The 21,746-nt window shown below is 40.5% G+C and overlaps 1 protein-coding gene across 5 annotated transcripts in view; it reads right to left on the bottom strand.

The window, feature by feature from the left end:
• Window positions 1-21,746, bottom strand: part of fhod3b (formin homology 2 domain containing 3b) — a 90,913-nt gene that overhangs the window by 20,625 nt on the left and 48,542 nt on the right. For all 5 annotated transcript variants that reach the window (XM_085292380.1, XM_085292381.1, XM_085292382.1 and 2 more), the window contains exons 4-6: window positions 19,918-19,985; window positions 17,322-17,427; window positions 230-324 (exon numbers count right to left, since the gene is read on the bottom strand). In XM_085292380.1, the coding sequence (XP_085148506.1) occupies window positions 230-324; window positions 17,322-17,427; window positions 19,918-19,985 (269 nt within the window). The remainder of the gene's footprint in view (window positions 1-229; window positions 325-17,321; window positions 17,428-19,917; window positions 19,986-21,746) is intronic.

Raw genomic sequence — 21,746 nt, 5'->3', positions numbered from 1 at the left:
GAACATCAAAACTGTGTGAAAAGAGAGCCAGGGCAGCTCCCTCATCTGCTGCACATTTGCTGCACATACTGCAGTCTGGCCAGTAGAGGGCTGAGGTGACCACACTGACAGCAGGGCAGCAAGTATAGGATTTTATCCTTCTCATCAGTGGCCAGGTGGTGTCGTTGAGTTGATCTTACAGGATATCTACAGTGTGGAGTCATTTTTACATTTTTTTTTTTTTTTTTACCTTGGATCCAACCAGCGTGTAAAGCCACTGGATCGTTTCATTGTGAGATATGAGGCCGTTCATCCCGTCCACGTACAGCATTATTTGACCAAGAGCTGGAGAAAAGGAGAGTGGGAAAGGCAGACAAAAGAAAGACATGGGAGGAAAGAGCACAGGGATGGTCAATCTTATGGTATTACAGTTGATGTTTTCATCGTTTCATAATTGTCCATCAAACCTGTCTTTGCTCTCAGTGGAATCCTGACTATGCAAAGCAGGTGAAACTTAAGTTTCACCAATGATTAAGGGATAACAGACTGTATTCAGTTTACTTTGGTGCTTTTTGAGAGATTTCAGCCCCAATATATGACAGGAGACATGACCTTGTGGTACAATACTGTGCAAAAATCTTTATATTTTGCTAGATAAATGAGGTACAGTGGTTTACTCATACGTGCAAGTATACATGGAAATTTATATGGCGAAACCAGAGTTTGTACAATTGATTTTAATGAGATTGGAAATCAATATTTGATTTACTTTATCAGAGCCTGAACTCTCTTAGGCAGCTTTCTTGTCATTTCTTTAAGGAGTCTTCAGGAATTGCTCTCCAGGCTTCTTGAAGGACATTCAAAGCTCTTCTTTGGGTTTTGGCTGCTTTTCAGTCTGTTCTCTGTCAAGATGATCCCAGCCTGCTTCGATAACGTGGAGGGGGGGCTGGGGAGGCCAAACCATGACTCTGCTTTTACTGCATTGGCAGTGTGTTTGGGATCATTGTCGCGTCAAGAATGAAGCTTCTGCCAATCAGGATCTTACCAGATGGTATTTCATAGTGGACTAAAATATGATGGCAGTTTTCTGCATTCATAATTCCTCCTCTGTAAATACTGTTGACAATGCATCACTCTATAAGACTTCTGACACTGACCTTCAGTTGAGTTCTTGTGTAATTTGGCATACCTCAGGCTTTTCTACCCGTTTTCCTCCATTAAGAATGACTTCTTGACATCCTTCCATTGAAACCGTTCACTTCTGCTGAAGATACCATTTAAAAATGTCATGCATAGGCAAAACACTGTTTCACCTCTTGAGCTGGTTGCCTTCCTTATGCTTGAATGATTCATATGTTGATATTAAGTGGCTTAACGAACAAAAATCATTGCTCTGGTCGGGTATGAGGACTGGTTTGAAAATGGTTGAAGAAAAGCTTTGAAAACATTCAGAAAACCTGGAAAACTTGTTCAAGATGACAAAAAATATACAAGAAAATCTGCTTCCTTGCAAGCAAGCTATCAAGAAATGAGGAATGGCTCAAGACTTGTGCACAGCACTGTATATAAGACCAAAAATGTACACTATCAGATCATTTCCCCCTGTATTATTCACACATTCTCTAATTCTTTTTTATTTTGGTGAAATAAGACAATGATCTTCCAACACTCTAGTTTTATATATGTAGTAATTGTAGTAAATGTAGTAGTAATTATATATGAACTGTACATGCAAACTGGAGTTGCTGTGAAAATTGAAAATCTCAACAATTAGGTGAAGATCTTAAAAAAAAACATCACTTGTCCACATTCAACTCTCAAGTTAGTGGACACAACTGGGGGCAGTATAACTGAGCAGAGTGCCTCAATGGAAGCTGACATAACTTCTATCTGTAACAGGATACATAAATAAGAACCTAATCAGAGCCAAGGGATCTCAGTGGGGGGCAGTAAAAGTGTAGGGCTTCTGTTGAAGGAGATGGGGGAAGGGAGATAAACATTACAGGACAGGAGTGGAACAGACAAAAGCACCATTTAAAATGTGGTGGGTGTTTTTGTTTTGTTTTTAAAGCAGCATCTCAGAGGAAGTCCACACATGTAGAAGTAATGCTTTCATACAGAAGACCACAACAAGATGAGTTCAGTTTGAACCCACAGAAACTTTACATGATACATTAGCTGACACGGGGGGAAGAGCATGTGACGCATTAAAAGTGGAACATTTTTGGAGAGCCTGTTTGACTGTTTCTTGGCAGAAGTTAGAGTGTTGGGAGGTAATAATACATAGGAGAATATTCTCAATAAGTCAAGCCATTGGTGTTTTTATTCAGAAGGATCATATATATAAAAGTGATCAGATATATTAGCAGCTGTGACAAAAAAGCAGAGAAACAGGTGCTTTGAAACTGTATACATTCACAGATTTTGATCTAATCTCTTCTTTGTATGTTTACATCACTTTCTTATAACATGTTATGATGACAGGCTGCACTTTCTGTTATATACGTATAAATTTCTTCATGCAGTCTTCTAGAGCGGCATTGAAAATCGCGAATATGCAGCTGATAGGCCAAAATTCCCAGGTGCAGCTGCTGTGTGTACATGATGTGTGAGAGCGTGTGGGTGGACAGGCCCTGTGTGTGTCTGTGTGTATGTGCTTGCTGTCGGCGTACTGCAGCGGCAGCAAGCAGCGGTGGCGACAGTGCATCTTTTATAAATTGGGGTTAAGTACTCGCAACATGTCAGAACAGAGAAACGGTCCTTTCCCACTGCGAGCTCTGGGCGTTGTGTCACAGCAGACCACAATAGAATGTGTTTTTGAAAAAGCGATTGACTATCGGTCAGTGCAGGCCAGAGAGAAACCCTCTGTAGCTCTCCCACCAGACAGCTTTAAAGAGATCATTTACAGCACACTGTGAGCACAGTGTACAAAATAATGATGCACAGTCAATTTTTATACAAACACAAAACAGCCTCAACTTTAAAGAGCTGTGTGGCATTAGCAGACCTGCAATATCATCACTGCACACTTATCTCTTGCGTGCACCTGTGTACGGTATCTGCCTTAGTGCAATGTGCTTTTAAGAAATTCCACTGAAAACACGCGTCTTTAATGAGACTTTTAAGTGTCATTACGCAACACGAATGTTCAGTTGCTGACAGATGAGACTTTATCTATCCACCACAAAGCGAGCAGGCTTTTAGATCACGCTGACATGTTATCACAAGGCAACATTTAAAGGTTTTAGCCTATAGAACAGAGGTGCCAAACATAAGGCCAGAATCGGCCCGGCAAAGACTCCAAACCAGCCTCACTGCATGGAAAATGTGAAGGCATATATTTTGCACTGTATTTTGCTACGTTTTACAGCTTTTATGACATTCATTGATGTGATTAAGAGAAAAAAGAAAACAATTGAATGAGAGAAAAGTTACCATTTTTTTCCCCACTATCTACCATAGAAATTTGTGATTGAGTGACTGGTGTGGTTGAAATTACACTTCTTTTTCTTACAGCAGCTTGCAAAAGTATTCGCCCCCTTTGAACTTTTCCACATTTTGTCACATTACAGCCAAACATGAATCAATTTTATTGGAATTCCAGGTGAAAGACCAATACAAAGTGGTGTACACATGAGAAGTGGAACGAAAATCATACATGATTCCAAACATTTTTTACAAATAAATAACTGCAAAGTGGGGTGTGCGTAATTATTCAGCCCCCTGAGTCAGCACTTTGTAGAACCACCTTTTGCTGCAATTACAGCTGCCAGTCTTTTAGGGTTTGTCTCTACCAGCTTTGCACATCTAGAGACTGAAATCTTTGCCCATTTTTCTTTGCAAAACAGCTCCAGCTCAGTCAGATTAGATGGACAGCTTTTGTGAACAGCAGTTTTCAGATCTTGTCACAGATTCTCGATTGGATTTAGATCTGGACTTTGACTGGGCCATTCTAACACATGGATATGTTTTGTTTTAAATCCTTCCATTGTTGCCCTGGCTTTATGTTTAGGGTCATTGTCCTGCTGGAAGGTGAACCACTGCCCCAGTCTCAAGTCTTTTGCAGACTCCAAGAGGTTTTCTTCCAAGATTGCCCTGTATTTGGCTCCATCCATCTTCCCATCAACTCTGACCAGCTTCCCTGTCCCTGCTGAAGAGAAGCACCCCCAGAGCATGATGCTGCCACCACCATATTTGACAGTGGGGATGATGTGTTCAGAGTGATGTGCAGTGTTAGTTTTCTGCCACACATAGCGTTTTGCATTTTGGCCTCATCTGACCAGAGCAGCTTCTTCCACATGTTTGCTGTGTCCCCCACATGGCTTGTGGCAAACTGCAAACGGGACTTCTTATGGTTTCTGTTAACAATGGCTTTCTTCTTGCTACTCTTCCATCAAGGCCAACTTTGTGCAGTGCACGACTAATCGTTGTCCTATGGACAGATTCCCCCACCTGAGCTGTAGATCTCTGCAGCTCGTCCAGAGTCACCATGGGCCTCTTGGCTTCATTTCTGATCAGCGCCCTCCTTGTTCGGCCTGTGAGTTTAGGTGGACGGCCTTGTCTTGGTAGGTTTACAGTTGTGCCATACTCCTTCTGTTTCTGAATGATTGCTTGAACAGTGCTCCGTAGGATGTTCAAGGCTTGATAAATCTTTTTGTTGCCTAAGCCTGCTTTAAATTTGTCAATAACTTTATCCCTGACCTGTCTGGTGTGTTCTTTGGACTTCATGGTGTTGTTGCTCCCAATATTCTCTTAGACAACCTCTGAAGCCGTCACAGAGCAGCTGTATTTGTACTGACATTAGATCACACACAGGTGCACTCTATTTAGTCATTAGCACTCACCAGGCAATGTCTATGTGCAACTGACTGCACTCAGACCAAAGGGGGCCGAGTAATCACACACACCCCACTTTGCAGTTATTTATTTGTAAAAAATGTTTGGAATCATGTATGATTTTCGTTCCACTTCTCACGTGTTCACCACTTTGTGTTGGTCTTTCACGTGGAATTCCAATAAAACTGATTCATGTTTGTGGCTGTAATGTGACAAATGTGGAAAAGTTCAAGGGGGCCGAATACTTTTGCAAGCCGCTGTATGTTACGATATCTCAGGTTTTAAATGTGTAGGTAAAAATCTTTGATTTGATAGATGGAGGCGTTTCATTGGTTACACCTTGAGGTGACAGTTGTTGTGATTTGACGCTATATAAATAAAGTTCAATTTAATTGGTCCGGCCCTCTTAACATCAACGTGGGCTGTATGTGGCCCACCATGCAAAACGAGTCTGACATCTCTGCTACTGAGAGCCAGTCACTCAAGCAGTCAACCGCGCAAAAAACAATCAGAATAAATATCATATTTGAATTTAATTTAGCGAACAGTTAAGATATGGAAATGATATGTTACTTGAACCATTATGTGGCGCCAGAAAACACACAGCCATTACCTTTTTTCTCACATTCATTAAAACTGCTGCTTCATGAAATTATTCATTGCCAGCGGCCTCTTGATGTACGATTTGACTACAAATCCAAAAACCGCAAAGACCGAATGGTTAGGTAAAATGATACTGTAACTGTTTAGAAAAAAAATTAAATTACCTGTCATTATGGGAAACCTTCATATTCTGGTCAAAACAGTTAAAAGGAGACATTTAATTACTCTCCAAACAATCACGTATGCGGACTGCAAATGAAAGCGATTTACACACACTTTGCTTTAACTAGTCATTTAAGAATTAGGCTGCCTGCTTCTTACAGTTTTAAGCTTTGAAACTGGGATGAACGTTTGCCATACTTCCCCCAAAACCCAGGGTTGTTTTTAAACTGTACAACAGACAGTCATCTATAACTTTAGAAGAGGGTTAATAAGAGGAACATGTGAGTCCAGAGTCTGTAAAGGACTCTCTCCACTCTCAAGCACTGATTTGGGGCCAACAATGTGGGCCTCCATTTATATAATCATGAGCAGCTTTACCATACCTCACACAAAGCGCAACAATAACACTGCTAACTCCCTTTGTATGTACTGTATGTCACGTAATAAGATGCTTGCAGACAATGAGCTCCCTTCAAAGCACAGTGATTAGAGTTAAGATGCATGCCACTGGGGAAAAGGACAGCCAGGGTAAAAAGGACAGCTTTAAAGAAACTTTGAAGTGTCGAGTGAGCAGCCTGTCATCGGTGCAGCACTCTTACACTCAATTTATTTCAACATGCAACTGCCTTAAGAGTGAGTAGAACATTTGGACGACACAGAGTTGCAGCAGGGAACCACAGACTAGGAGACTGGAGGAGACAGACCCTGCTCCCGTGTCTCAAATTCTGAGAGAAGTACAAAATCAAACAACTGAAGTCTGGTGGAAGTGTTTCTTCAGGGCCTCTCCCTCTCATAAACCACAGCAATTATCTTCCACAGCCCCAGGAATGTGCAGGAAGGGCTGCTCCGTGACCACTGCCGAGGTGAGAAGCAGTCTGAGGTCTGTGAAGTCAGCACCAATGCAAGCCAGCTGACGTATATGTTTTTAAAAAAGACAACTTTATCTATAAGGATGCAAGAAATCAAATGAACAACTTTCTGTTTACAGTAAAAAACTGTCCACTTCTCTCCCACTTACCACTCTGACCCGTTGGTTTCATTTACATTTTGGAATTTATCTAAACTGGGTCAGCCAAACTGTCTGTCAGTGTGCAACATTTATTTTACCAGGACTTTGGGAATGGGGCCAAATCTTTAGCCCCTACAGTGCAACATGGAGACTCTTATCTTGCATTCTGTGCATTAGCCAGATGCTGCGCTTAGATTTCTGAGGTGTACTTCCCTGTACCCACTGTACCTGGATCGCTGTATACTGCAAGGCCTAACAAAGGTTTTTTTTTTCATCTAAATTGATTTTCTACTATGTCAGATTTTAGTATTCACAGAGTTATGGAGATTATTACTGAATACAGACTTGCAAAGCCACTATTTTTCCTGTTGTGACTCATAAACAAATCAGGAGTATTTCCAGCAAATTTGTATAAAGGGTTTATTTGGAGCAACCTAAGATGGTTTTACATATTTATTGGATGATCAGTTAAAATAAAAGATCTAAGTGCATATTAAAAGCAGCAACAATCAACAGTTTATCAACAGTGGATCACATGACTCATTGAAAAGGTCTAGTAGCAATGAATCTATGGAACTCGGCTCTAAACTTTATGGAACAGCTCTGTTTTCACCCACGGGAAAATGAGTTTGCTTATCTGCTCATTTTAAGAAACTGGTATCATGCAAGTATTTTGTTTATGGCTTGTTTCCACTTTCCCAAGTCTTCAAAACAATCAAAATCTGTTTTTTCTGCCCTAAGCGTAACCTGAATTGGACAAGGGGGTGAGAAAATGGATGGATCAATAAAGTTGGTTAGTGAGATTTTATCTTGCAGCCTTGATCTAAGTTATTTGACCATCACTATGTTGTTATGAATGTAGATGTCACAAACGAAAGGATATCTGACTGAGAGAACGAGGGATACTGCACACTAATACAGTGATTTATTGTTCCTTCTAACTCTAATGGAAAAGATAATATACAATATTAGCATCAAGTTGTATCCAATAATTCTTTAAACTAGCAGCTGAGACATCCTTTCTCAGATACCAAAACAGACTGGTTAAATGAGTTCCAACAGGATTTTCTGATTAAAAATATATACACATATCTCACATATCGATTTAGTTGCATCAATTCTTAACATACAGTTCACTGGCACCAGTGAATGCAGATTTTTTTTTAAAAAAAGTTAAGAGGATATCCATCCATCTTCTATAGCTAGCATAGCAAAAAATGCTAGCTTAGTGTCTCTGGAAGTTAGCATGACACTGGGAGCTGAAAGGCAAACAGCATTATCTGATTATTCGTGGACGTATATTTTGGATAACCCTCTGCTCTTTAACGCGATACTGATGACAGTAGACCAGCAAGCTCATCAAGCTGTCCTCGACTCTGCTTTCACCACTCTGTGATCAGTTGTGATGAGACAGATGGGTATAAAACAACCGTAGCAGTAAAAACCTGTTTAACCAAATTAATTAGTGATTAATCATCTTAAATAACTTTTTTTTGTTGTTGTGAACCACCTACATCTGTAATGAAGAAGAGAAGTGTCACATCAAAATAAAACTTTCATAAAAACATTAAAGAGGTGTAGGCTCAGGTTTAGTTTGAAACATATATTTTTTAAAACTTCATCTGTACATATTCACAAGGTGTGTTCTTGTTTTTCTTTTCTCATTAGAATAAAGGAATAATTGCTCTTCACACAGCCCTTCTATATACAATGTATACAATATGATTTCAACTTTTCTGTCGAATAAACACTTATCTTTGATAGTTTCAGTAAAATTTGTTAACACACAGTTCTTTGCAAAGTATATTATAAAGAAGAAAAAGAATGAATTTCAGTTACTGATTAAGTTACAGTCTGATTGATTACTCTTATTATTTCTCATTTCTGCATCCATATCTCTAGCTCCGTCCTGACTTAGAGTCTGTCTGCCATAAAAAGTCAAGTTTATTACTCAGCTCTACTGTACTGGACCAAGACATTTGTTAGTCAGCTAATAACCCAGACCATTAAAGCCAGACTAATTCCAATCACTGAGCCAACTGCCAGACTTACCTGAACTACCAGACTTACTTATTTGAACCCCATACAGTAAAACAACAGGGGGACGCTTCCATTTTCAGACCTGAATAAATGTCTGCCAGCATTTGACAAAATTTACTGTGGGCCTAAATCCAAACAAATTCCCTGAAGACAAACAAACAGGCCTAATGGAACAATAGCATGAAGTAACGCAGAGCGCCTCCCCAGTATTTGGCTGAGCAAGCTCCACAGGCACCGCAGACCCACTGCAGTGCTGAGCAGGGCAAAATCTCCTACAACATTATGAGGAGAATAAACAAGCTAAATGTGGTATCACTTTCTGTTCTACTGCTCACCTCTTTGTACTTGAACAGCTGAGAGAGTAGAAGGGCTACTGCACCAAATAAATTTTATCAAATGATTTTAGGACAATGAACAACTGGAAGAAGTCCAACAGATGATTTCTGCACCGCATCCAAATGAGAAAGACTTTGGCAACAAGCTGCTGCGTTACATCCACCCTCTTGTAAAGTGAACTGAAAGATGAGCTGTGGTAAATTCTTACTGCTCCTCAGAGCATAGTAGTGTGATTGAGTCTGGTTCTGGCCAGTCGCATACTGAATTCAGTCCCAAAAAACAGTCAGCTTACAAAAATCAGCCTTAAAGCCGTGAAACACTGACGATTTCAATCTATGTGCCTGCGTGCTGCATAACTGCAAAGGATTTTTTTTTTTTCCAAATTAGAGTTTATGTACCTTAGACAGCAAGGTCAGAGATGATAAAATGAGAGCTTGAGAAATGAACTAAATCAAACATTCTTATAATATAATTGGCTTGTATACTGAATTCTGTTACCGTAAAACAGGCTCTGGGATGGGATTGTAACTCTGCTGCCAGTGGGTCTGCTCAGGCTAAAAACTTCTACAGATGTAGGTAAGAAGAATAAGGGGAGCCAGAATATAGGTCAGGCAGGTGGGGTGAAGTGGGTTCAGATGTAAGCCGTCTGCTCACGTGAGGGCCGGAGGGGTCTGACACAGAGGAAGGACAGAAGGTTTCAAGTTTAACCCCAACACGTGATGACATGCTGCTGTGTTTGTGTAGGTAAATGGTAAATGTAGGTAATGTTAGTATTTTCAACACAGTGTCAAGCAGTCTATGGAGTATTTGCTTGTGTATATTTGAGTACGTGACTCAGTATGTCAGTTTAAACACTGGTGACTTAATTTATAGAGAACATGCTGGAAGCAAAAAACCAAAATGGTGCCAGTGGAGCAGAAAGAGTTGAGAGGCTGTGGGATGAAATCACGCGTAACACTCATTTCCTAAATTTCCACTGACCACATGAAGTTATTCCCATCATCCCAGAGGACCACATTTTTAGGCAGGTACTGAAGCTATATAACACATGACTAGGATTACAGCCTCAGGGTTGTATGCCTCTGCCAACCAGTCGACTTGCTGTTTACGTCGGCGTCGATCCAGACTCGAGCTTTCAACCTTTGGATAAAAATATGTTTTATCACTTTACTTTATAAGACATTTGTGTACAATATTGTTATAATTAGCATATGATTTCTTGAGTTATGGATAAAAACTGGTTTGTGAGGTCAGAGCGACACCGACCTTGAGCCACCGAACCCCAATCAGTTCTTGTCTTACTGGAAATTTGTCCCAGATGTAATAAAATTTCCTCCAGCTGTACCTGACATCTCACATTAACCAGGATTGAATACATGAAAGGTCACAGTGTCCTTGACCTTTGACCACCAACATTTTATCACCAGCACCAAGGCATAAAAATATTATTAGCTTTTTCTAGACTACCAAACCCTGTTACTACCAACTACAACTATCTAGATTTTTTTGTGGGGCTTTGGTCTTTCATTTCACAATCAGACACTTTTATTGATTCAGGATATGCCAAATATCTGAAAACTACATTCAGCTGAGGGGAAAACATAAACTAAGATGCAAGTGAGAGCTCAAAAAATAACAAAATGCTTGCAGCCACCACAGAACATTAGATTTTATATCAATGTTTAGCTAGCTGGTTGAAACCAACTGTAATATGTGTCTTAGCAAGCTGTTGTAGCTGAATAAGGCACTTGCAAACACAACATTACTCGATTTCCTAAATTAACCACATTCCACTACAGTAATGCAAGTTGAATGTAAATGCCTTAGCTTAACTTGCAGGAACTTAAAACTGACATTTAGATATTTGACCTATCAGTGACAAAATGTTTCCTATTCTTCCTGTTGATGGTGCCTGATATTGCACATCTTATTAAAGGCTCAGTTTTTCCAATTTTGGCAGCATTTAAAAATGAGGTTGTTCTATCCCACGAAACAGCAGCTTTAAAATGTTTTTCTTTTTACTTGCCAAGGGGACTGACAAAGAGAGACATTCACCTAATACAAATTCAATGGACAGCCATAATGTTTAATATTCTTTGTAGGTGGGACTTCATTGGCTGTGTCTCAGTGGCCTGAACCATCCCTTTGTTACCCTGGGGGCTTCAAATGATGCAATTAGGATTTCTTTTCCACTCACCTATTTTCCCTCTCCTTGTTTTCATAAACCATAATTACATTTAATCATTAGTTATTAATAATCTCTGGCTCTTTTCCACAGTGTGTATCTTATCCTGTCTCCCTCCCCTCATCCCCTAACCAGTGATAACAGATGGCTGCCCCTCCCCGAGCATCACTCCACCAGAGGTTTATTCCTGTTAAAAGGGAGTTTTTCCTTCCCACTGTCACTAAGTGCTTGACCAAAGGGTGTCATCTTTAGTTAACAATATAACATGCCTTGAGGTTACAGTTGTTGTGAACTGGTGCTATAAAAATAACAATGAACTGAACTAAATTGAATTACGACCATAACCTGCAGACTTAAGCTGTAAGTGTGCATGAATGAACATCCACGTCACCACAATGTCTATGCGTGTTTCAGTGAGTGAGTGCTTTTCAGATTGAAAAGATTTGCACTGAGAGGGCAGCGGGAGCAGTGGCTTTTCAAAAAGCTGCATGAGATTGGGTGGAAAACATGCACGTGTTCCCATGGGATCTCATTACAAACCAGGAGGTCAAGTTTCTATTGGTACAACAAGGGCATTCCGTGAGATCCCCGTCTCGCTCTTGTCTACATATGTGTGTCAGCAGTTCCCGCAAGGCCCTCTCGAATTCCCTTTACCCTAGAGAAAAATTAACAAAGCATGACTTTATCTTCTTTTAAAAGTCATTCTTGCACGATCACACTAACAAGGAAACGATTACACCTGTAATAACCAGCACATGCAGTATATTGATACATTCGCACAAATCCACACAGCTTGGTACAGACAAAATGGAAATGTTTATCCAGACAACGGGCCATCATAAAGGTCTTCCTCCAGCACAGCAATCCAGACAACACAATACGCACTGTTTCCAAGAAGAGCTTCCAACACTGCTGCTATGCCTGGGTTTTCACTCATAACAATCAAAACAGAATCTAAATTTAGGACTACTGAAAGTCTCCTTAGTGTGGATTAAAAAAATCCACGCTAAAAAAATCCCAAAAAAAATCCACACAGTATTAAAAAAATGTACTGCTGGTGTTTTGTTTTGCACTTAAGATACACAAGAACTTTCTCTTAACATATCAATCTATCGATCTGTCTGGTTAAAGGCTGCTCTAACCCTCGGTTTCCAACAGATTTTTTTCTACTCTTGGCTCTCATTGATGTCAGTGGCAGCCAATATCCCTAATATGGCCAACTTAAAATCATAGCCCAGTCAAATACTGTATATAAAACTTAGATTATTCCTATGGTGATTTTTCTTAACTACAGGTTTCCATTCCAGCTCGACACCACAGCCGCCCGTTCGGCTACAAAGTGCAGAGTACATAAATGAAGCTGGCTGCTCTTACCTTTGTTTACGGTGAAGCGTTTTGGATTGTGACACGCAGATGAAAACCGTTGCACATGTCTTGCTAGTGTGTCACATATAAAATTTAAAGCCTTTGCTACTACAGACACTTAAAATTTGAACAAAAGGCTCTTGTGTTTCAGGTGCACTTTGTGGAAACGGCGGCCACTAAAGTTCCTGCTGTGTGGCTCTAAAAGCTGATCTGTGTGCTGTATTGGGGGGGGGGGGGGGGGGGGGGTTAGGTCCTAGACAGTTTAAGAGGTAATGAAACACTTGACTAGAACACATCTATCTTTCCCACACGGCCCTTTTGAGCACTTCCTTCTGGAAACCAGGAAGTCAAGGTGCTTCAGCATTGTGGGATTATAACAGCCGTGTCATTAAAACCAGGAGATCTTAAAGTGGTAGCGAGACATAGAAGCCAAGGAAGAGCGAATGAGATAAAAGTATGAAATGAAATATGGGCATAACTTATAGCATAAGGTAATACTTCTAGACTCATATCTTTGAGAGCTATAAATTTTCAAGACTAAGTTAGAACATGCAAGCCCAGGTATATACAGTATAATTCCGTGTGTGATGGCCTTTTGGGTATGGAGATAAGTTATGCCCTGTTTACAAATGTGTTTTCCATCAAATATATATCCTCACTTGCTCTGGAAGCTGAAACAAAAAAGAAAAAAAAAAAAAAAAAAAAGAGTCTGTTTCTCCAAATTCCCATACATCAAAAACTAACGCTTCACTTCCAATTTGTTTCCACCAGTGCTTACAGATGGCAAATGTTTTGTCAACAGCAGCATGCAGGCTGAAATAGCACGGCCTCGAAGAAGTGCACGCAGAGAAAGTGTAGCTCAAAACAAAGCTTATGGCAAGGAATGTCAACAGTGAACCTTTCAAAGCAGGGAATAATTACTTCATGTTGACTGTAATTGGTTTGTCTTTAATCTGCCCTCTCTGTCTGTCGCTCCCATTTTTACAGTTACCAATTAAACACGGTTGTTGCTTTTGTTAGCGTTCTTACTATAAATTCTACAAATGGAAAAACCTTGTCATTTGTTCTTCCAACTCCTCTGCCTGTTTTGCTCATGATAATTAGTACCATAGGGATCTTTTTTTAACCACAGTGAAGAAAAAAAAAGTCTGAGCTTACTGATGAAACTTATTTGACCTTTTGGCAAAAGCTGCTTTTATTTTGGGGCTGAGGAAGCACTAACAACGACGAGTTACTGTGCCAACTTTCAGTATTTTATTTGGCACTTTTTAAGACAGAATAGAACGTTTTTTGTCAGAATGGCACAAAGGCACATATTAGGGTGGACCTAAACCACCATCTGATTTATTAGCATTTTGGACTTTACTATAAATGTGGTCTTCATGAAACCCATGCTTCTCAAAGTGTGGTAACATAACATACTGCAGCCTGTGAGTGCCACAAAGGAGGGATAAGCAATTACAGAAGAGGAAGAAGACAAATCTACTTTCAGCTGCTCCCTTATTCACAAGTGATAGCTCCACCTGTTGTATTTGGCAGATTTTTTGTGTCAAATTAAAGACGCACAGCCCCAAAGGACTTTGTGTCTTTTCCTGACATCGAATCAGGGAACCTTTGCTTCCTAAGTAACAGTTTTTTATTACAGTCAATGCCATATGTCAAGCGCAGGCCTACAATAGTTGCAGTTACAAGTAAAACCCACCAGCTTCTAACCAGACAACACTAACTAATCTAAACGGTAAATGGACTCGTTCTTATGTAGCACTTTTCTACTCTGCTTGAGTACTCAAGTGCCTTAGACAACAAGCCTTATTCATCCATTCACAAGCATGTTGTCCTACACCTATGTGCTTTCTATCTAACACTCACGCTCCAATAAACACATCAGGAGCAACTTGGGGTTCAGCATCTTGCCCGAGGACACTTTGACGGCAAGGGATCAAACCACCAGCCTTCTGATTAGTAGACGACCCACGCTACCTCCTGAGCCACATCACTTTTGACAACTACATCTCTAATCAATGCATTCTCACTAACAACTAGTCACATACTGATGCTTGGTTGGGAACTTCTTGTCATATATTAGTGATATGTATCATGTTAACTCTGTGATAGGTTTTGAAAAAAATGATATGGTTTAAAATACATTCTTTCGCATGTTAACCACGAGTTACAAGTCAAACTTCTCCAACCTGCAACAAGTCTGCTGCAGAGAAAGAACATTTGACAACATTTGACACCTTTTTGGTTTGAGAAACTACATTCTTAACTGAAGAAACATACACTATGAAACCTTTGCTCTGATTTTCATTTCATTAACAAAAGATTTATGATTTCAAGAGCTGCTTTCGAAAGATAATAAATGAGCATGAAAGAAGCACGACCGAGCCTAATGAGGCCTTCATTGCCCTTTTGGCTCTCTTGTGTTTGCAGCTGATTGTAAGATTTACAGGAAGACCAGATGGCACGAGCACCTCTGAAACAGTGACCTCACACCCTTTCCTCTGATGGGGTGATAAGGGCATACAAGCTTTCCCCTGGGTCCAAAAAAAGAAAAAGAAAAAAATCACAGGTCTCCAAGGAGTTAAGCCCATGTCTGGAAGCCCTCCGAGCCAGGTGTGAGGGGCCGTGAAAGGGGCCAGACCCCAACCAGGCAGACACAGAAACCACTCACATCACTGAGGGAGCACTAACCCGCCACAGACACCTCCAGGGGTTTAAGAAGATGGAAAGAGAAAAAAAAAAAAAACGAAGAAAAAGAGCAAAGTGAGATGGTGTAGATTGCTAAGAATGCTGCAGGAACAAGCATTTACAATGAAGGCAATGTTCCACAGAGCTAAGGCTGGAGACCTGTTGTTCTAAAATGCAAGCAGACTGGTGTGCACGTGTGACTGTGCCTTTTTCAACTACAAAAGACCCATAAGATTGATATTTATTCTTGAAAGAGAGCAAGATTGTTTTGTCGGGAGGTTTTTAATGCACACCAGACAGACCAGGGTTCAAGGCCACATTCCTCTCAACTTTTTCCTTTTTTTTTTTTTTCTTTTCTTTTTTTTTCCTTTACTGGGCTCAACTTGAAAGACATTACAGCAAAAAGCATTAGAAGTGATCAGTGTTTGATACCAAAGCAATTACTGCTCTTGGTTTGCTATCTGCCTCTGTTCCATTCTCTGTGTGTGCACGTGTGAAAATTTCAGGCAAATAATTCACTCCCCTCTTGGGGATCCTTATGACATAGCTCCTCTTGGAAGTCATCAGCAGTAAAGCCGCCAGATCTATATTCATTTCTGACCTGTACATCTGGGTTCCAGCACATGCTCGACTTGCGTTCGCCAACACATGGCTCACGAGGGAGGGTGATCTACTACACTCCACATTTCCTCAGCTGGTCAGGAGAAATTAGGTCAAAAATTTTAAATGGGTTAGACGGGCTTCAGGGAGAGTGCTAGTTTGGTTTAGGTTCTCATGTTGATGTAAAGATACGGGGAAAGGGGCAGGACTCCAATCCGCAGAGATGAGGCGATAAACTAGCACACGAAGGAAAGGAAAGAGTCTCACATGCTTTGCCAAACATTAAAGGAAAAAAATGGATGTCACAATAAGGAGGAGTGAACAGATATGAGAAGTGGTCTCATCATTCACAGCTGTATGACACTAACATCTCTTGCATGTGGTAAACTCTGAAGTTTCCAAAAACCAGTTGTTATCTGCCTGTCATGTTTTGGCCATTTAACCCGTGTGATTTATCTGTCTGAATCAGAGACGGGGCCAAGTTTAGATGAAGCCTCCAACATTTAAGATCAGCACGCCTGCAGAGGCGGTCTAGGCAGGGGTCATGTTCATGTTTATAACCTGCCGGGGGGGCACCATCAGTACTTTGTCACTTTTTTTCTTTAGTAACAAAAAAATAAATAAAAAAATCAACATTGGCGTGTTAGAAAATTAGAGAGGAAGCATTTGGGCTCATGCTGTAGCTTAGTTTGTAAACACAAGGGAGGTTACATCTGTTGGAAATGTGCAACGAAATTACAGGGGTCAGCTGCACTGTGACCTTTTATTAGGGAGGCTTAATGAAGAAACCACAGATGAGATGACTGAGCTACACAATTGGTTTTTTGTTTTTGTTTTGTTTGTTTTTTTCTAACCGCAATGACTCGATCCAAGCTAACAAGTTCATGTTTATTATGTGTTCTACATATAAAATCAAACATCTAATAAAGCACTGACGTCAAGAGTCCAACTTAATCAACAGAAGTGCAACCAATCTGAATAAGGAGCAGGGAAAATAAAAATGAGAGGGAGGAGAGGAAAATTAGTTTTATGATCTGCAATATCCTGCCAGAACTTTTATTAGACACTTAAGCGTGTGTGACCCACCTCCTCACAGCAGGCTGTTAAATGGTAGTGACCTTGGAGAGAGAAAGAGAGCTGTGGACCTCTAGTATCCCCAAAACATGCTGTCCCTGCCCCCTTTTAACCTCAACGCACATGATCTCTGACATCACCGACACGGGAGACATAAATTAAACAGCTGCTAAACTTGGCCTAGCATCCACATTATCTGTGGCACACATTTGAGTTTGTTTATACGGGTAAAATGTGTGAGTATGAGAAGGTCATCATGCAGAATCATCAATTTACATAGTTTATATAAACACATGTGGCTGTAGATAGGTTTATGGAAAGAAAAGTGTTACTGGATTGATTAATAACATCCTTGTGTTGTAAAATTGAGGTCGGGGGGGGGGGGGGGGGGGGCTGTCAGCTTCACTGGTGCAAAGCTGTGCCGTTCTGCAACGTACATACCCCTGAGGATGTAATTCTGGTAGTTCTGGTCGGCTTCGGCTCCAACTTTTATCAAACACGTGAGTCCTTCGGCCACCACAAACTCGTGCACAAGGTCTTTGTCATCCTGGCAACAGAGAAAAAGGAAAATATCCAAGATTATAAACTCAAACATTTTATTTATTTTGTGTGGATTCATAACAGCAGTTGCCTCGAGAGGGCACTTCATATTGCAAGGTAAAAAAGCCAGAAATGAGAGCATCTTATATGAGCAAGCATTTGGTGACAGTGGGAAGGAAGAACTCCCTTTTAACAGGAAGGAACCTCCAGCAGCCAGAGAGAGCCAACATCAGAAAAGAAAAGACAAAAAAACCCCACAAACTATGGGAGAGAAAAGAAAATGTAGCAGCATATAAATGCATGGCACTCAGTGCACTATGGGAAATCACCCAGCAGCCTGAGCATTTAGCAGCATAACTAAAGAATTGTTCAGGGTCACCTAATCCAGCCCCAACTATGAGCCTCATCAAAAAGGAAAGTTTGAAGCTTAAACTTAAAAACCCGACAGTTGCTTCTATGGTCACTGAAGGATGGCTCCAAATGAAACTCAGATTTCATAGATGCCTTTGTGAAAATGGCCAAATTTCTAGCAAAAACAAACATGCTTACAGCCTTTTGCTGAAAACAGTTTTGGTCTCAAAAGCTAACACCCTTTCATATCAACTGTATGGGGAGCCATTTTTAAATAACTCATTGTTTTAATTGCATTAACTTTAACAGTTATGAATAATTAGAGGTACCTATGCTGAGCCATGTGGGTACAAACACAGGCAGACACTGTATGGCTACTAGCTTTCTGCTAGACTTCATGTCTAACAAACTCAACATCTCTACCTCGTTTTTCATGTTGGTGCCTTTTGAAGTATTTTAAATGCAAATATCTGGCAGGTACCGTGGCGTTCTTGTGGGTAACTGTACTAACAACCTATCCAAACAATGTCTTCTTCAGTTTTGGTGAGGGAAACTCTAGCACTTTATTTGTATGTCAAACAGCACTAACTAACTAAACTCTGTGTCTGGGTGATACATACACATTTTTATATAAGTTTAAATAAAATTATGGATAAATAAAGTAAATGAAATGATGTGAGTGAAGCACAATGAATGTCACAGTGGCTACATCCATTTTAATATACAGTTTATCTGTATTTTTTACTTTATACTATTATATTGATAGAGTTATTCTGGGCATTATATACTTAGCTATAAGGCTAATAAAAAGTAAGCTTAAGAAGCACAGTAATCTGATAAAATCAGCTCAAGAATCTAGTGAGATAATTTATGCTGATCTTTAAAGGCACGGTTTACCCAAGAAAATGTATTTTCTCTTTGGCCTGCAGCGCTTGGTTTAGTGCAGATAGTCACTACAGAAAGGTCCATCTTATCTTGATCATATTATAACTAAATGAATGCCACAAAAACAAGAGAGCTGGTGACTTAATGTGAGCAAATTATAGTAATTTCATCTGCGCACAGTGGGTAAAACCACTGGTTAATCCTCCTGCAAAAAAGATTTACTAAACAACACTTGTAATATTTGTTTTACTGCAGGCAAAAAAACTATTTCTTGTAAGAGAACAGCTACAGACACACTTTACTCATTCCAAATCATCAGCTGGTTAACACTCAGCAGAAGTTTCTCAAATTCAGTAAAAAGTGGCTGCAGATGCAGTGAGAAGTGCAATCTGTTTGCAGCTTGTTCAAATGGATTCCTGTTGCTTCGGCCCCTCCACTTCATCCCACATTTTGTCCTTGATGACAAAACCACCTGCACCTCTCACACCTGTCGATGACTCCATAATTTAAGGCCAAGCATTAGGTTTTCCGCAGGATTTAACATTTTCTGATGCGCTCTACTGTTCAGATGGGATCGAGAGGAAAGCAGCAATAAACACAGTGGGGTGGTCAGGGCTACTTCTCCCCCAGGAGGAAGTCTAAGTGCTTCCAGAACATATTTACCATATATCTGTGATGGAGACTCCAGTCATTTGGCACAGCCTAAACATACAGGCGTGCACTAAAGAAACAGAATGACCAGCAGTTACTAAACTCATACATGTGTATTACAGAACTGGAATGTAGGGAAGAAAGACATCGATCAGAGATATTTTACAAGAATTGTCACTGTTCTCTACAGCTGATAACTCACAGGGACACTCAGAGTGTAAAAAGTAAGGTATATTAATATATCCTGAGCATATATCAATGCCTGTTGCTCTCTTTTCCATTTAACTGTCAGTTATCCCTCCCCCTCTGCGACCGACTGCCCGCTAGCCCAGCCCAGAGTGTGAAGTATGACCAGACCTGAACACTCCACAGCTGCCACGAAGGCAGACTCTCAGCAGCACAACTCTGCCTCAAGAAAACAGTAATGTGTCCAAGTGCGAGCGTGAATGTGTGCACTGACTTCTTGTATGTTAATGCGTTTAAATTGACCAAAGAATTCACAAGATTTTGAAAAAATGATTATGAGAAACACAAAGCACTGTGGGGGTTGAATGAGGTGCAGTTTTAAGATGCTCTTACTAGACATCAGCTAGAATGAATAAATAATTACCTGAAAAATCTGCTTGAGGGAAAAGAGGGCTCTCCGCAGCTCCCGTCCTGTTGAGTTGTAGAGTTTTTCTGTATGGAAAGAAATCAGGGGTGAGTGGAAAAAAAAAATCAGCTGACAGTCACACATGTGGTATGTAATGTTACTAGACTTGCAGGATGATTCTGACTTTGCTTTAAAGTAATGTGTTTTAACTGCATCAAACTTGACGTTTCCATGGACTGAAAATGTAGAGAAAACCCCTTCATCGTGCACTCATTGGAAGCAATTATCCCCAGTGGTTAAATATGAAAGCTATCCAAAAAGAGAAATAGTGAGAGCAAAACAGTAGGAGCAACTCAGAGAACATCTGCAGTGAGTTAGAGAACAGAGGATGTTTCCTGCTAACATCATACAAAGTCATGCTGGAAATAGCCACCGCAAAGGCTAAGAAACAATACATGCTTTAATCAGTTATGGTAACTCTACAGAGCAGTAAAGGAGAGTTGTGACTGACAGCAATAAAAGCATACATTTCCTGCAACTGCTATTGCCCATCCTTCTCCCTGCATGCAGTTTGCAAAGTTTGCCAGCGAGTGGCACCATTGAGCGCAGATTTAAACGCTCAATCATCACTGCTGTGTGAACTCGCTCTGACTCAGCAAAACCTGCCTGCTACTGCTGCAGATACAGCAACACAGTCCAATGCAGAGCTACTCTCTGTTGGCATCTTATAGCTGTATACACAGTTTCACTTGAAGGGATAGGTGTAAAAACATTAGTATGTACAAAAAAAGAAAAAGGCATCATCAATAAGGCTCACTCTCGCACACAACCACACCACAAAAACATGACCAGCAATACTTAGAACACACAAACAGGAGAAACAACATATTGCTCTGCATACACCCTGCACACACAAACTCTGAGAGAGCTGCCATTAAATGAACTGTGAGAAACACACACTGACGAGCATATACAGATGGGATACAGAGCAAGAGGCTCCTATTCATTATTGTTGCTTGCCTCCTCAGCTGTAGAGCAAATCCCTTCAGCTGACAGAGAAAGAAAGAGAGCAAGAGGAAGGAGTGGGTTTGTTTTCTGCCAGTTCTGTGGACAAACAAAGGCTACTTCTAGACCTTCTAGAGAATAGACCAGACAGAGTGAGCACTCGCGGTCTGGTGCCTTTTCGGTGTCACACAGCATTTTCACAGCATACATAAAACTTCACACGCAGCAAGAGCTAGGACAGGGAGGTCCACTAGGACAACAAACATCTGAGGAAGGAAAAAATTCAGCCAGAACAACACTGTAGTTATTAACACAAATAAATACCTTACATTTTAAAATATCGCCATGCTTACATCTGTCTTAATATTGTTTAATATAAACTTGGCTCTAAATTGCATTCCTAGTTTAACACCTGCTGCCATGTTCCAGGACGTGTTATCGCAAGAAAAGGTTGTCCACAGTAACCCTACACACTTTTAATAACGTGATCCACTCGCTCTACAGACAGACAAGTAACTGGAGATGCAGACTTCCTGGGACAGGGCCACATGCGGTTCAGAGGCTCATGTTTGACGACATTGTTGAAATCATACATCTCACTATTCAATTCTAGCAGAGTTCATTATCTTTAAAGGATGTCTTATTTGCACAGTAATTCGTGACTTTCGTGGTATTCAGTATGACTAGACCCGGGCCTTAAATGCTTTGCACATTCGGTGCCGTACATGACTCAAATGCCTGATAAGCGTTAGCCTTCTACGGAAGAGTCCTAGCAAGTCACTGGCAGCAACATCCAGAAGGAATAAATCTCTACAAGTCCAGAGGTATTAAGAAGGGAAGCT

Source organism: Mchenga conophoros, linkage group LG11, assembly GCF_057382185.1.
Source record: "Mchenga conophoros isolate Kocher_MC1m ecotype Shallow Benthic linkage group LG11, M_conophoros_male_GT1.1, whole genome shotgun sequence".
Classification (NCBI taxonomy): domain Eukaryota; kingdom Metazoa; phylum Chordata; class Actinopteri; order Cichliformes; family Cichlidae; genus Mchenga; species Mchenga conophoros.
This window is presented reverse-complemented; position numbering and strand designations above follow the sequence as displayed.